The sequence below is a fragment of the Ascaphus truei genome, chromosome 10 (assembly GCF_040206685.1).
Source record: "Ascaphus truei isolate aAscTru1 chromosome 10, aAscTru1.hap1, whole genome shotgun sequence".
In the NCBI taxonomy this organism is placed as follows: Eukaryota; Metazoa; Chordata; class Amphibia; order Anura; family Ascaphidae; genus Ascaphus; species Ascaphus truei.
In genome coordinates, this window is record NC_134492.1 from 33,765,560 (window position 1) to 33,783,430 (window position 17,871).

At 43.7% G+C, this 17,871-nt stretch overlaps 1 protein-coding gene across 3 annotated transcripts in view; it reads left to right on the forward strand.

Annotated features, from left to right (window-relative positions):
- Positions 1-17,871, forward strand: part of LOC142503787 (uncharacterized) — a 76,419-nt gene that overhangs the window by 26,433 nt on the left and 32,115 nt on the right. For 2 of the 3 annotated variants that reach the window (XM_075616484.1, XM_075616485.1), the window contains exon 3: positions 1,891-2,834. In XM_075616484.1, the coding sequence (XP_075472599.1) occupies positions 1,891-2,834 (944 nt within the window). Of the gene's footprint in view, positions 1-1,890; positions 2,835-8,085; positions 8,276-17,871 lie in introns of those variants that run through there. The other variant, XM_075616486.1, reaches the window with a different exon arrangement.

Genomic DNA, 17,871 nt, shown 5'->3' on the forward strand with positions numbered 1-17,871 from the left:
GGCATTGGTCCACAGCACTGCAGTGCTATCAGCTCTATTCAAGGTGCTGAGCGTCTCCTCTCCTGTCTCCTTCAAACTCCCAGACCATCTCTCTCTCTGCTCCAACACACTCTCTGCTCCCAGGACAGAACTCAACTCCTCCACTCCCAGGACATAATTCAACTAACTGTCTCTTACAGGAGCAGGCAGGACTAACTTTAGACAGCCCCACCCCTCATGATGTCACCAGGACCTCCCCTCTGTCTCAGGCCTGCAGACAGTCAGGGGCCTGCCTCTATCACTCAAGGCAGGGCTTGATGTGGGGGGAAAACCCATGATAACTACTGGCGGCCTGCCCTTAACAGGACTTACACCAGTAGGAGAAAGATATATAGCCCCCATTTCTTACCGGGGCTACACATGTATATTTAGGCACTGTACCGTGTATACGTTTTACTGGATATGCACTGAGCTTTGTCTGTGTTTTATGTTATGTCTTTGGTTTAAACATATTTCTGTATAGACACAAGTATGCCATTTATAGTTTCTGTTAATATTCCCAATTACAACTACATTCCTAATATCTTACACCACTTACTCCTGGTGCCAAGCTCGATTCTCCATAGGAAAACAATATTATATCAGCGTGTGTGAATGCAAATGATGCAATTATAACTGTGATACGATGTGACAAAACAATAATAAAGAAATTAAAAATCTAGTGCTAGGAAAGTCCAGTAAAAGTCCACTGATTATCTTTTAAAAATCAGAAATGTAACAGTCCCAGAAATGACTGTAAATGGTGCTTAGGATAAATGTGAATAATTATTGATACTTATCATTAATTATTCACATTTATCTTAAGCGCCTTTTAAAGTCTGTTCTGTTACATTCCTAATATTTCTGCTTGGTCACTTATAATTAATTTAATACATAATACAAATATTTATGACTAATAACCAATAAATAATTGATCAATAAAATAGTATTGTATGCTAAAAAAATAATGGGGAAAAGCAGGGATGCAGACCTGCCTGAGGCGTGTGACTGTGCTCACACGGGGTATGTTTATTTGCTGTACGCTGGAGGGTGTATGTCACTTATTTACCCACCATAACTTATATAATGTGAACTTTATCTTGAACATAAGTACAGGGAGAACAAATGATATGCATGTTTGTAGAAATAAAAAAAACCTGCAACAATAGATTGTAGGAAATGTGTGAGTTTTTAAAAATATGTATATTCAGATGTAGCAGCGATTACCCACTAAACACACAATGATGGACAAAATCACGCATTAAATAACACGTGCGTTCTCCTACTCATTGTTTTCAATAACGCTACTATTAGATAACACAATGCATTGTGTTAAGGCTAGCAAGTTAACGGCTGCAATAACGTCTGCTACATTTGTACACATAATATATATAGTTTTTGAGTCGAGCATATAATAGCGCATGTTCTTTCAGTAATAGTTTTGTTGTCTATTGGTTATATATATATATATATATATATATATATATATATATATATATATATATATACTGTATATATGTAACAATGTTTTTTCAGACAAAAGGTGACACATTGCGTGCTCATTTGCATGTAATTTCCCAGAATCCATTGCTGCAGTGGAAGCACTGTATGCTGGAGATAATGGTGAAAGGCAGGGTTGTAGACCTGCCTAAGACATGTGAATGTGCTCACAAATTATCTTTTTATTTGATATATATATATATATATATATTTATATATATATATATACAGTATAATAATTGTATGCAGCATTTAATAAGTTAAACAAAAATGGAAATAAAAATGCTTGTGCTCTTCTACTGGTAACGGTTGATTGTGTTATAAATGTTCTTAACATTTTTCTTCGTTTCTTTTTGTTCATGGATTTCTAAGATGAAGCCTTCAGCTTTTGTTCGTCCGGACTGAAATGCAAATATCTCAACAAAAGCGATATTGTAATATCACCCACATTATTTCTCAAGACACAAGATTTGAAGCATAAAGCAGTTCCCGATTCCACATCCAGCCTCAGTGTTGTCAATTGTCCTTTGCCAAAAAGCACCATCAATCAATCAGAAAATGGAACTAAAATATTCACAAAATGTACAGCATCTGGACATTGTGCATTGGCAAACACTGCAGCAAATAAACGTAGCGTTAATGCTACAGAGGATAGTGGTAGGTTGAAGAGATTAATATGCATCACAGAGAACAATTCACCGAGCAGATATAAGGTGAATAGAATGTTTAACGCTTGTGAAGAAAAGGTCAACACATCTGTAGATCATTGTGACTATAAAGTAAATGTCAGTAAAACCTCAAGTTCCCTCCTGTGTGTTATACATCAAAACAAAAATACCAGCAGAGACAATGTGGGCAGTGAAGATAGTGGAATATCCCTAGATGTGATTGAAAACTATAGGGATGCCATAGCAAAACTTAGAAACCAGAAAACATGGAAACAGTATTCAAATCCACCAGAAAGTGTGGCCAAATCTTCTTTCCATGGTCAAATTCAAACATGTATATTACAGCTTTCCAATGGAAACCCAACACATCCCAACCAGCTCATCACCTGTGAAGATACCTCATTTATTAAGGGCGCCAGTGGTAAAGATAGAAGGAATGTAAGACAGGCTCAGGGGTCTTATTCAGGTCATCATCAGTGCTCCCTGCCGACCAGCTCACCAACTGTAATGAGCAAAACCTGCAAAGCTGAAAAACACAGATTTGTATGGAGCAAGAGCAGCCAAGAACGATCAAAAGTAAACGTGTGTGAAGAGAAAACAGTATCAATCCCTACCTCATCAGGGAAGGAAAATGCTTTACAGGCTCAGGTAAGACATCAAACTTGCCATCGGGGATCTATTACATGAAAGTAGTGTACAGGTATATAGAACAATCAGTGATGATCTAACAGTGTTATGGAAACTGCGGAGGTCTCGCAAAACTAGATGGTGAGGAATAAAACAATTCTGGGGATTCATGTACAGTATTTAAGAGCAAGATATCAAAAACACAAATGCAGAATGAAATCTTTGGGTCCAACGAGCCCAATGACAATGAGTAGAGATGTGCAAAGTTTTCGCCCGAACCGTGCAAAACTTTTATGAGCCAAAACAAGTCATGGCTCAGAGTTCACAGGCAATTCACTAACCATTAAACTAATGTGCATTTACATTTTGTTTAATATGCTAACTCCCATCCTGACCCTGATGGGCTTGTGCGAAAGAAGAGCGATCCCAGTAAACAAACCTGAATACGCCTCAAATACCTGGGAGATGTGCTCATTTAAATATGCAAAGTATATTCAAATGACGTACATCTGCATGTTTTCTCGCTGCTGCAGGTGTGTTCAGGTTTTTTTTACTAAAATTCTCTCACTCCTTGCAAAGATTTTCTTTAGGACCCAGATATCAATTTTTTGGCCACTGTATATACAGTGTCATTAACAATAACATGAAAAGGGCAAGAATTTGGCAGATATACAGCAGGAATGTAACAGGAGCATGAAATGTTTTTAAAGGATTTAGTACAATGCCATATATGTAGAGAAATCCACAATTAAATGATATAGTTTTAAATCATCTGTTTAAATTAAAAATGTAAATTAAAGGAATTGGAAGGCATAAGAGTTTTACAGTAATTGAGCAGGCAATTTTTTTAAAATGCTACATAAGCAAAGACACTATCTGGGTTATTTATAAAGACACTGTAGCAGCTGTGAACCCACAGTATAAGCTATTTAGATGAATGATCTATACAGAGCACTAACCATTACCAATACCATGATTTATTGAATGAACCACCAATTTGTCCAAAGCTATCTGTAAACAAGTAAAGGGGGAAAAAAACACCTCAGATGGTCATTGTGGTACTAAATGATATATTTTTTTATTTTTTAAGTTAGGACAAAATGCACCAATGAGAGAGAGAGAGAAGGATTCTAGAACAGTGTGACGGGTAGGGAGTTAATAAATAAGCAGGTTGCACCGATGAGTGGAGAGTGGGAAAAATGTCCCGGGCACAGTGGCGGTGGGGGGCCCGGCCGGTCCTGGAAGTTGGGCCTGACATGTGTCCATGTGTCCAGCTGCTGGACCTGTGGTGGTTCCCAGCTCTCCGCAGCTGCTGCCAGCCTCTTCCCACGCCGGGCCTCTCTCTTCCAGGGGAGCTGGGAACACCTGGAAGTCAGGCCCAGCTTCTGGCGCACACCAGTGCTAGAGAAATGGCAGGCCGATTGTGGGAAGAGGCGGAAGCAGCTGGGGAGCAGCAACCAACGGTAAGTGGTAATTGTATCTGTTGGGGGGAGGGGTAGTGGTAATTGTATTTGGGATGGGGGTAGTGGTAATTGTATCTGGGGGATTAGTGGTAATTGTATTTGGGGGGTTAGTGGTTATTATATTTGGGATGGGGGAAGTGGTAATTGTATCTGGGGGGTTAGTGGTAATTGTATTTGGGGCTTTAGTGGTAATTGTATCTGCGGATGTTAGTAGTAATTGTATCTGGGCGGGGTTAGGGGTAATTGTATCTGGGGGTTGTGGTAATTGTATCTGTGTAGTAGTGGTAATTGTTTCTGGGGGGTAGCCATGGTAATGGTACCTTGGTGGGGTAGTGGTAGTAATTGTATCAAAGGGGTGTTTTTATATCTGGGGGGGTTCCATCTAGGGGGTGTAGAGGAGCTTGCATCTGGGGATGGGTGGGTTTGTGGTGTTTGTATCTGGGACAGGGTGTTTGCATCTGGGTGTGTGTGTAGTGGTGTCTGTATCTGGGAGGGTGTAGTGGTTTCTGTATTTGGGGGGCGGGGTCTAAGAGACGTGCAGTGGTACGACCAGGGAGACAGTTTGGGGGAAAATAAATAATGACTTTTATTCAGCTCGTGACTTTAAATGACACAGTGTAAGGAAATATACACAGAAATAAACAGCCTATCCCTTTGTAAGGTCTAACTCACATCCCCAGTCCATATCTGCAGGGCTTGGAGGATAAGCCTCTTTCCAACATAGGACCCCAAAGTCCAAAAGCGGTTCCTCAAAGCAGGGGGGATAGTGGTAATTGTATCTGGGTAGCAGTGGTGGTAATTGGATCTGGGTCGGTGTCTGTTGAGGGGCCAGCCTCTGGTGGGTTCCCGGGTCTGCTGCACCCTGGAATAGGTCTGGTCCCTGGTGTCTTGCTGGCAGAACACAGTCCTTCTGTGGGCTCAAGGTCTCTGCCAGTTCCCAGTAGGAGGCTTTTCTAGTTGTCTAATTAGCCAAGTGGAGACTGATTAATTGTCTAGTTGCAATTAACCAGCTCCTGCTGGATTTCTCAGACCACTACAGGCTTATACTGAAGCCTCATTTAAAACAGGGTTAAGTCCCTGTTACAGGATGTAGTTTTGTATTGGGGGGGGGGGGCAGTGTGGGCAGGGGAATTGTATGGATTTTGGGGGTGTTTGTTTGTGAGGCCAGGGGAAGAATGAGTGTGAGGATGGGGGGAATGGGATTAAGTGACAGGGGGTAATTGAGTGATAGTGGGGAGAGAGTGGGTATAAGAGAGGGAGGGATAAGCATGATAGGGAAGATTGAGAGACAGAGGGGGAGAAAAATACAGGTGTGAAAGGAGAGGGATCACATGGTTGCTGACAGGGGGGAGGGGCCCCAGGAAATCTTTCGACAGACCTGATAAGGTTATCATAATAAACATATTGACTTAGTAAATCCATTCATTAGTATTGTCACAAATCCAACATTCAAAGTGGTTAGTAGATTAGGAGACAGGTTTGGTGCCGGGAAGTGCTGCTGCTCAGTTAGTGGTCCTGTGGTCACTTAGAAAAGGCACCTGGAAAAGATGAGCACAGGAGAACACTTCCAATGGCCTAATAAAGTTTTACTATTTTTCCAAAGACGAAAAAAAACATAAAAATGCACACTCATAATTGTAATGATTGTTTGTTTGAATGAAACAAATGTGCACGCTCATACTGCGGGTGACGCTACCTGGAGTCGTTATCAGGGGATACCGTCCGGTCTCCAGAGTCGCTCAGCGCTGATGTCACAGCTCCGTCAGTGAGCCGCTTTAATCAAGCCAACCACATTTTCCTTCTTTGTAGACATAAGAAAACTATATTACGCCATTGGAAGTGTTCTCATGTGCTCATCTATTCCAGAGAGTTTATCTCAGCAGAAGCTTACAACGTGCACTGTTCCCAGCATGGGTGTAATTTCTGCTGGCAGCAGCTTCCAGGTGTAATCATTTAGCCTGAGCTGCAGAGTTTAAAGCTGCAGACCAAGAAATATCCCACGTGTTTTTTTTAAATCAATTATGTACTATGAGAAAATACATGTAGGATTTTTTTTAATTTTTTATAACGAGTTTTTATTTGAAAAATGTTCAGATACAACAGTAAAATAATAATAACATATGCAGTGAGAGAGTGAAACAGTTGAGCCGTACATATAGAGCCTTGCGTTGAAATTAAAGGCGAATTAACAACAATCAACAAGACGAACAGGGACAACGGGTGAATTTTTGATGACATGCGACTTCTTTCTTAGTTAGGACAAACAGGACAGACTCGGGGGAGAGAGGGGGGTAAGGTTGTGTGGGGGAGGGAGGTTGGGAGGTTGAAAAGCCTGGGAATCCTGGGTGGTAGGGAGGAATGGGGGGGGGTCGCTCTGGCCCACCTGGGTCTCCATAAACTCTCTCTCAGGGCAGAATCTCTCCTCCTTAGTGTTTTTTACTTATTTTGCAGCTCGGCAATATGTATTATCTGTGTTCTCTCTGTAAGAGCGCGCAATGCGCCAAACCAGAGGAGAATGCACCTGAAACTATCAGTGCCATATTGTGGTACGCTCCACTCCGGGGATATCTGTTTGGGCCAGCCAGGGTATCCAGACATAGTTCCAGCCAGGGTATCCAGACTTTTAGATAGTTGTTGCCAGTGTCATTAACCAGACTTGTTAATTTTTCCATCTGGCAGATGTACCAAATCTTGTTCCGAATTTTGGGGATAGATGGAATCTCATTACGTTTCCATAATGCTGCGATCTCGCACCGCGTTGCCAGGGCAATGTGCCCAACTAATTTATTATTGGCTTTTGGCAACCCCGCCAGTGGTCTATTTAGAAGAAACAGCCACGGGTCGAGGGGAATTGGGAGGCCTAAGATCCTCTGAGTCCAATCTCGAAATTCTTCCCACAGTGGGGTGATTCGCGGGCAGGACCACAGCATATGGAAAAGATCAGCCGACTCTCTGCACTGTCGAGGGCACAGCGGGGAGACTCCTGGCACATACCTCGATAATTTTAATGGGGTGTGGTACCATCTCATTAGGACCTTATATGCATTCTCCTTTAGTGTGACGCATATTGAGCTTTTGGCTGTAGCCAAGTATATATCGTTCCAGTCCTCATCTTCTTGGGATTCACCAAGATCTGATTCCCATTGAGATCTGTATCTCGGGTGCACCTTATCGGGATCTACAGAACCGACCACCTCTCCATATAACTGCGATGTGAGTCCTGATGAGTCTGTATCTGCCAGACAGAGCTTCTCGAAATTAGTTAATGCTGGGTAGGGGGCGAATTTGTTATAGAATGCTCGGATCTGAAGGTATTTAAAGAATTCAGAGTGCAGGATATTTTTTTCGGATCTGATATGCTCGAATGTTTTAACCTTGTCCCTGTTGCCCTCCAGATCTTTAAGGCATGAATAGCCTCTATTACTCCACATAGAGAAACCTCCTTGTGACAGGGCTGGAGCATAGTCGGGTTCCCCCAGAGGGGAGACATCAGTGAATTTTTAGTGGTGAGGAGGTGCTTGTGCTTCGATGTGTCCCATATCGCCAATGAGTTGGTCAAAGAGGAAAGCGGCATGGCAGCACCTAATCGTGCCTTCTTGGGGAGCCAATTAGAGAATTCAGCTCAGTTGGGGAGCAAATCGCCCTCTCAATTCCACCCATCTCTTCGATGTAAGGTTGGAATGCAACTGGATAATTTGGCTTAACTGTGCCGCTTTGTATTAGGATAGCAGGCAGGGCACCGCCAGGCCTCCTTCGGCAGAAGGTCGCTTCATTATTAATTTATTTACTCTCGTTTTTTTGCCCCCCAGATGAATTTGGAGATGTCTGACTGAAGCGAGAGTAAATCTTTCAGTCCAAGTGGCACCAGAAGGGTTTGGAATAGGTATAGGATGCGGGGAAGAAGATTCATCTTTATGCTTTGTATCCTGCCTATCTAAGGTATTCTTTGGGATGACCATTTCAGGATGTCAGCTTTGAGAGATCGAATTAAGGGGGGATAATTTGCCTTATATAGGTCTTTGACATCTCTGGTAATGTGGACTCCCAAGTATTTAATCTGGGTTTGTTTCCAGTTAAAATCAATTTAGCTTAAGTAATTTCTCCATCGCCTTGGGGAGGCTGATGTTGAGGGCCTCAGACTTCGACTGATTTATTTTAAAACCCGAGATTTTGGAGAATTTCTCTAACAAGTTGAAGAGATTCGGCAGAGAGGTGAGGGGCTGCGAAAGTAATAATATAATACCGTCTGCGTAAAGGGCTGCTTTGTGGGATTGTGATTTAATGTCTATACCTACTATGTCTGGACAGCTTCGGATCCGATACAGAGGGCGAACAGGAGAGGGGATAACGGGCACCCCTGTCTTGTGCCACTTTTAATTTGGAATTGGGAGAATGGAAAGCCCTGGTGTAGGACCTTAGCCGTGGGGCCTGAGTAGAGTGCCATGATCACACCACTCACCCTGTCTCCGAAGCCAAACACCACGAGCGTCTCTTTTAAGTAAGGCCAGTCGATCCTATCAAATTGTAAGGATCCGCGCTGCGGGTATACTCGCGTCCAGCGCATCCTTACCTTTTTCACAGGCCATTCACGCTCCCCGGTGGCATTCCCCGCTCCTGGCTGCTGTCCCCACACCTCCAGCCCACGTGCGTCAGCCCTACGGGCGCGCGCGGAACCAAGCCACCATTAGTTGGCGCCGGGGCGCCTGACTCCGCCTCCACTGACGCGGCACACGCTCCTTGCGTGTATCCATTCCAGTCCCGTCAGCTCCGCCTCCCCGCTTCTTCTTCCGTACCTATCCGTCCCTCTGCTCCTCCCCTTCTTCTGTCTGCTCCTGGACCCTCCGGTGCACCTTCCCCATTCTCTGCCTCCTCGAACGTCACGCTCATGCCCTGCATGCCCCTTCCCCATCAGCCTTGCCTCTCAGGTCCTCCTTCCCTTTCTGTCCCTTCCCTTGTCCGTCCCTCCGCTCTTCCCCTTACTGTGACCACTCCCTTTGCCTCTAGCAATTCTCCTCTATCTGGGTCTTACCCAGGTCACTCCTCTGTTCCTCCCCTCACTTCCATTGGTCCCAAACTTTCACAATCTGCTCTCCTATTAGGTCCTTCTTCGGGCCGCTCCTCCATCACTCCCCTTTCTCTGATTGGTCCCAGCTTCCTATATAATCCCTTCACCATTTCCTCTTTGCTCTGCATAGCTTCTGTACCTTGGTGCTGTCTGCTGTTGCCTGGCCTCTCTTGTCTTTTCAGTGCTTGCTCCTGTCCCTGGAAATTCTGCTGACCTCCCTGGATTTGACCTTTTGCTTTGGACTCTACTACGCTGCTCTCTGGAACCCCTTGGACCTCGCTTTGGACTTTCTACGCTGCAGACTTCTACAACCCTTGGACACGGCACACGGACAATCTACTACACTGCTCTCTCTACTCCATGACCCAGGCTTACGGACAATCGATTATGCTGCCCTCTCCAACCCACGACCCTTGGCATACGAACTTAACCCTTCTACGCCGGAGCTGTCAAGCATGGTATCATTTAACATTCTTGTTACCCGGACCACCTACGCTACTTCCACACTCTGGCCGTGCCCCCGTTTGCTGCTAGGTGTGTGGTTTTACCCTTTCCACCTCAGTCCCGGGGTCTCGTATGGCTTGTTGGCAGGCCGAGCGTTACACAAATGCTTTTTCTGCGTCCAGACTTAACATCATATTTTGGGATTTTCCTCTGTTAGCCAATTCTATCAGATCAATGATTCGTCGGGTATTGTCCGCTGCTTGTCTACCTTTAATAAACCCGACCTGATCTGGATGTATCAGTCTGGGTAGGATCTGACGCAATCTATTGGCCTGTAGCTTGGCGTATAGTTTAATATTTGTGTTTATCAGGGAAATTGGTCTATAACTTTTACAGTCTAGCGGATCTTTGCCTGATTTGTGAATTAAAGATATAGATGCCCGAAGCATCTCGCCAGGGACAGGGGCTCCTGCTAGAATTGCGTTGTACATGCGGAGCAGCCTAGGGATCAGTACTTTGCTAAATTTTTTATAATATATCCCAGAGAAACCGTCTGGGCCGGGTGCCTTTGACGGCTTTAATTCTTTAATGGCCGAAGCAAGTTCCTCCATAGTAAAGTCTGCGCCCAGCCTCTCTCTGTCCCCCTCGGTAAGTCTTGCTAAGTTCGAGCATGTCAGGAAATCTCCTAGTGCTTTACTCGTTTTAGATGTGTGTGCCACTTTCTCTCCATTGTATAGGGATTCATAAAATTTACCGAATTCGTCGACTATGATTTTGGGGTTGGCCGATGTGGAGCCTGATTCCAATCTGATTGCCTGGATATTGTAATTGGCCTGTCTATTCCGAAGCAGTCGAGCTAGCATCGTGTCCGGCCTGTTAGCCTTCTCATAAAATTTCCTCTTAGACCAACATAATCAGTTGTCGGCTCTAGAGGTCAGGAGCATGTTTAATTCGATCTTGATGTCTTTCAAGTCTTTTTTAAGACTTGTAGGTCTGGCTTTTTTTTATGACTCGCGGAGAGGAAGTGTAATTTGGATTGAAGGGTGACAATTTTGGCATCCCTCTTCCGTTTACGCCTTGCAGCGTTGTTAATTAATGTGCCTCGAAGAGTCGCTTTATGAGCCTCCCAGAGAACCAACTGGGATTCCACAGAGTCCGTGTTGATTTCAAAGAATTGATGAATTTCCTGACCTACTGTATGTGTTCGCATATTTCTGGTATTTTTAAGAGGGATTCATTTAGTTTCCAGTTTGCTCCAAGTCTGTCGTGTTTAATTTGGTTACACATTAGCTCAATAGGTGCGTGGTCTGACCATGAAATGTCATGGATTTCCGCTCTTGCGACCAATGGGACCAGTCTACTAGAAATGAAGTAGTCGATTCTGCTGTATGAATTGTGGGGGTGGGAGTGGAATGTATAATTCCTCTCCAGAGGGTGCAACTCTCTCCAGATGTCTGATAAGTGGTTTTTCTTAAGGCCTGAATTCAAAGAGGACAGAGCTTTCTTGTTATGCACTTTAGGGGCGCCAGATCTGTCTATTGCTGGCTGGAGAGCTACATAAAAGTCCCCTGCTACAATTATGTGGCCATGAGCCAAAGTGTTGAGGGACTGGAAAAAGGCATCGAAGAATTTCAGGTCTTGCTCGCAGGGGGCATACACTGCCGCCAAGGTAATAGGCTGCTCGTGTATGCACCCGGACAGAATAATGTACCGCCCTCTCCATCCCTCTTCACTGACTTAGCAACAAAGGGGGTTTTGTTGTGGAAGAGGATCGCAATGCCCTTCTTCTCTTGGGCCAAGGAGAGGTAGAATTGAGAGGATTGCTTGTCCATGAAGCAGGGGGAGCATTTATCATGGAAATGTGTCTCTTGGAGCATCAGAATATCAGCACCCCGTTTTTTATATTCTGCGAATGCTAGTCTGCGCTTAATGAGGATATTAAAGCCTTTCACATTATGTGAGATAATGTTAAGTGCCATTTAATCGTGATTGGTGTGGAGTGCGAGTCAAGAGCGATAGTCTTACCCTGCTCCCAGGGACGAGCAATTCAGCTGCCGAATGGGTAGGTAGTGTAACAGAGGATGAATACATGTAGGATTTTAACAAAGAAAAGTGAACCATCAAACTGAATCTTCACCGATCTATCAAAGGAGAGATTGATCGATCGACAACTTAGTTAATTACTTATCATTGTGTGGAATGTATTGATGCACATATTAAAGAGAAGAAAAAATCCAGCAGCTTGGACTGCTGCTTTAAAAGGCAGAACAAATAAAGGTGATGATAACGCTCAGTACCACACAAATAATCTAAAGTAAGCACCAGGTGCATAGGGAAAATTAACATGGGATGCAAAAAGATGTTGACCGAGGTCACATAAGTCCCTTTTTAGCATGCACTCATGGTGCAACAATAATGAATAGTAGGGAGGATATAGTAATCCTTAGAGGAGCCTAACTGATGCCAGTCACCCACAAAAGGCAGGGCTATATGGCGACAGGACGTCTAACCTGTTAAAATGAAAATAATAAATGTTTATTAGGATATCAATACGCCGAAACAGGTGAAAAGTATGTATAAGTGAATTAAAACTTAGAATAAAACATTCCCCAAGCTGGGAGGTGCTAGTGCGGTTAGTGATAGTGCTGGCTAGTAATGACAGGGTTAAATACAGAGCGAACCAAACGCTCTTGTCACACTGTAATGTAGCCCTCCATAAATCACTATAAAGTAGCTGGATGGTAAATGGTGTCATACAATAAAGTTGCAAAATATATCACTCAGTAATGATAGGACAAATAGGCAAAGTAAGCACTGTATGTATAACATCCATATAAATCACACCATCAACCACAGACAGCAGCTCAGTGTAATGTGTAACACACTAAAGTAGCAGGCTGAGTACACAGTAAAACACTATGTTGCAAATAGTACCCAGGGATCACAGAAAGTGAGTACCAGAGACAGGCTATGAGTAGCCGTGTATAATACAAATGTATCTGCTGCCTTGGCTGCTGTGAGGATGTGGACGTTACAACCGCTGACTAACACCAGACCTCATGCGGATGCCACCGACGTGACGTCACAGCACCCGACGATCGTTTCGTGTCGTGAGACACTTCTTCAGGGGGGAGGGGCTACACACTCAAGTGTCCATGTATCTAATATAACGTCTAGTGAGAGGGAGGAGCAAACAGTAAAGGCTGATCTCTGGTGTTGCCTGTCTGTAATTAACAGACACGGCTTGTTGCTCTGTGCTGTATCCACCCACAAATGGGGAGGAGGGGAGTTATTCCCACACAGATGAGGGGGTTACTTAAGAGAGACAGTGTATCATGTAATTAGGTAGATACTGCTGCGGCCAAGTTTATTCGAGCATTTGCCCGTTCTTGGCCGCAGCAGTACGGGCGCGCGCCGAAGCAGCGGAAGAGCGCCCTCCGATCGGGGCGCTCTCCCTACCGCTGCCGGGTCCGCCGGGTCCCCCGGAACCCCCTGCCGCCGTCCCGCACATCGCGGGACACCAGGGCTCCCTCGGGGAGCCCTGGACGCGCGTGCAGGGGGCACTGGCTCCCGAAGACGCGTGACCGCGCGGCCACTAGCAAGCCGGGAAATATCCCGGCTTGCGGAACCGGCCACACTTTAATAAAGTGTGTCGGTAGTGTATAGCAATACAGTGTGAGTGAATACATAAATAACCCAACAATACAGTTATTTAAAGTTACACACAAACTGGCATATTGAACATGATAATAGTCTTAATACAGATGAAGCATCAAGATATACATGACACTAATAGTAGCGTGTGTGCATAGGCTCAAGGTCCAGATGAACATGATGTAGGGGATAAATGTATAAGGTAATATAACCACTATAGTAGAGCACACCAATGTTGTGGAAATGTGCTATACTGTACAGCCCACCCCCTAGGGGTCAAAACGGGTTTCTGATGGTAAAGAGGTGTGTATATATAATATATATATAATATATAATATATATATATATGTATATATGTATATATATATATATATACATATATACACCTGGATCCCACTACCCAAAATTATAGGAAGTAATAATGTAGCAAACAAGAATATTATCAGAAACAGCACATTGTGGATGATAATAAGTGGTAGAACAGGCTCTAAACAGACATATGTTGAGGTGCCACTGATGATTACGTGGAGGGTAAGTATATGCACAATGAAGGTATGTTGGGGTTGGATCGCAAAGTATTCGATTATGTATCCATAGGTACAGGTGAAATGTTGGTGTAGGACTGTGCTGCTTTAAAAGGCAGCCTGAGAAAACAACCTATCTCTCACATAGAGGGGGCTGAGAGAAGGCTGTCCGTCTGGAGTCCTGAGACACAGCAAATCTATTTTGGAAAGGACAGTGCTGATTGTGTTACTATACCTGTGGGGGTAAGTCTAGCCATTGAACTTATGCTACATTTTCTATGTATAACTGGGAACCAGCTTAGCTGGTCAGTGAAGGTAGTTAGCCTCCTTAGTGGAGTAGATTTTTATTACTTTGTCTCAAAGGAACAGTGTACCGGCAAGTATTGTTTGATTTAAGTCCGTGAACAAAATAAACCACAGTGAATTATACTCCTGCTGCAAACTGTTTCTCACTGATCACCCTCCCACAAATGGTTTTTGAAGTGGGATATACCACAGTGAGACCAGAAACAGCATGGAAGATGTTTTAAAAGCCCTGCTGCAAGCCACTGCCGTACAGCAGGAAAGCGGTCCAACCTAGCGGGAGGCAAACCATTTGTGAGCAGCATGGATTGAGGCACAAAGAGATGACTGCAATTCTGAGGGACGTGGTTCAGTGTCTGTCCCAAATAACCAGAGTCATGGCAAGTAGAACGATGACCAAGTCGGGGAGCAAGTGCCTGCAGAAGATTTACGCTGCAGTATGACTGTGAAGTGTACCTCCTGGCCTTTGAGCGGACAGCTGCCAGGGAGCATTGTCCCCACACTCAGTGTGTTGGTATTGTAGCACCCTTCCTGCTAGGTGTAGCCCAAAAAGCCTTTTTCGATCTAGAAGAAGAGGCTGCAGCAGAATACGAGTGTCTCAAGGTGAAGATCCTGGCGAAGACAGGTGTGACTAGCAGTTTATTCACAGAAGTTCTACAAGTGGTGATACTATGCCCAGAAAGCCCCAAGATCCTAGATATTTGATCTGATCCACCTGGCGAGAAAGTGGCAAAAACTGAAAGCCTCTTCTGTACACCTGCCCAGATTGTCGAGATGTTGGTATTGGACTTGATTCCTTCAAGGTCTACCCTAAGGTATATGCCAGTGGGTGGGACAAGGAAGTCCCATCAAATCGGATAACATGGTCGCCCTAGTGGAGCACTACTTTGTCACCAGAGTTATCACAGTTCACCCCATTTGGGACACACTAGAATGTGAGGCATCCTGAAAAGCTGCAAGACTAGTAAGGTGCACAAGACTGGGACTCCTTTTTGAGTTGCTGAAGACATTTGGGATGGTGGTTGAGTCCCTAGTACTCAATGGGGATGCCAGTTACACGTTTTCAGTGTGGGGAGTTGGGTCATATAAAACATAATGCCCTAACTTCATGAACCTATGGAATGTAGGTTCAGTGCTGTTGACATAGACTTTTATGGACTGGTAAAACAGTGGCTCTTGTGATCTCACAAAATCTGAATAAGCCATACAAATTGTGCCCAGATAAGGTTGAGATACTTTGTGTACATGAGAACACAGTGCAATATGCTATTGCTGTGCTGCAGTAGCCATGCGTAGTCAGACCATCCAAACAGCTGTGGCAATTCTGGCAACATCACCTTATCCTCTAAGTCTAAGCCTGAATTTTCCAGGTTTTGAAGCCTTGGTTCGGGGTCAGTTTCCCCTGAGTGAACCATCCTCAAACCCTGAACCCGAGCCCACAAGTGAATGTCTGCTTCATGTTTTTCCTTTCGCCATCCTGATTTGTTCTCTGAGAAATGTAAAATGTGCAAAACAAGATGTGAACAAATGAAGGATAAAGAAATCGGTACTAAAGACTTAAGGATAGCATTACTAAATGTATGTAACATATGGACTATCAGATGTTGCTGTATCATGGACAGTTTCTACTTTGACTCAACAACCGGAAGCCTTGGTAGACCAGCAGAGGACAAGGAAGAGGTTGTTTTTAAGACCTAGGCATTTCAAAAAGTAATTTTGAAAGTGAACAGGCAACTCATCCACGATTGCGTAATACTTTTAGTCATTTGGTTGAAGAAAATGGGATTAGTAGAAGGTAAAACAAAAGCATCCTATCCTTATTTAATTCTCAAAAAATATTTATTGTACTGAGTGATAAAGGAGCAATGCCAAGAGATTGAGCAGTTGCTGGTTCCCAGCCCTTATGCAAGGAACGTTTTAGATTTGGCCCACACTTACTTGGGGGTAATCTGGGGGCAAAGAAAACACAGGAGAGAATCATGAGAAGCTTTTTATGGCCGGGGGGTTTGAGGCAGTAAAACAGTTCTGTGCCTCATGTCCAGACTGTAAGTTAGTAGCCAGAAAAAAAAACAATTTAAGATCCCATTAATACACATGGCATTATGGAAGTCCAGTTTAAACGTGCTGCCATGGACCGGAAGGATGACAATATTTTCTAATAATACTTGATTATGCCACGTGCTACTCAGAAGCTATTCCATTGCGCAATACTGCCTCCAAAACCACAGAAAAATAATTGGTTCAAGTATTTTCTTGAGTAGGGATACCAAGGGAAATTGGAATGACCAGGGCACGCCTTGAGTTTCCCAACTGATGAGCTACTGTATGTCAATTTAAAAAAAAAAATCCTTGAGAACATCTGTGTACCACTTACAAACAAACTGACCAGTAGAGAGATTAAATAGGACTCTCAAAGGAATATTGCGCAAAGTAGTCAGTCAAGATAGAAGAAATGGGACACTGCTACCATACTTACTTATTGCCATCTCTGAAGTTCCACAGTCCTCCACAGGATTTTTCCCTTTTGAACTCCTATATGGGAAACACGTTATCCAATATGTTGAACAGTTGTGAGAACGCACCGTACCGATTACCCCAGTAGTTTGACAATATCTAGAGAAGGCACAAAGATCCCAAGAGACCGTTTATATCCGATACACTGCAGTGCAACATTTTCAGCCAAGGGACAGAGAAATGGTACTCATTCCCATGGTCGAGAGCAAGCTCTTATTACACTGGCAAGGACCATATGAGATGATTTGAAAAGATAGAACCTATTAATGATAAAATCAGACAGCCAGATTGTACAAAAGTAGAGCAGATCTATCATATAAACTTGTTAAGACCCCAGAAGGATAGGAAGGTGTATATGATGACAGTAGATCATCTGCTAGTTTGAAAAGCTACTAAAGAGCCAACTATTAAAATATCAATACAACTCACTCCTGCAGAAATGAAAAGAAATAGAATAGAATGTTCTCGGCTATACCAGAGAAAACTGACAAGGTTCTTCATGACCGTCACAGAACCAAGAGTGACGGGTAAGGTAGAACAATATAGAATCCCAGAAGCAAAAAAAAAAGTAATTCAGACAGCATTGAGGAAGCTTCTTGAGCTGGGGGTGATTGAGGAATTGCACTGCCAATGGTCAAGTTCCATTGTCCTAGTGCCTAAACCAGATGGGTTTTTAGTATTCTGAAATGACTACATGAAAGTCAATAAAGTCTCTAGATTTGATCCATATCGTATGCCTCAAGTTGAGAAGTTAATTGAAAGATTAACAAACGTTAGATTCTTAAGCATACTTATTGGCAATTTCCACTAACGGAATCTGCAAAGGTTAAAAACAGCCTTTGCAGCACCAGAAGGCCTTTATCAGCCTTTATTTGGCCTTCATGAAGCCCCCGTCAAACCTTTCAAAGGTTAATAAATAAATTGTTACGGCCCCACTCTTGTATGCATACTTCTGCATACATGGATGATGTTATTCATAGGCAAAACTGGGACTCCCACCTACAAAAGATAGAGGCAGTACTGGAAACCTTTAGGAAACCAGGTCTTATGGCCAAACAGACTGTCTGTCAGTAGAAGGTTACAGTGAGCAC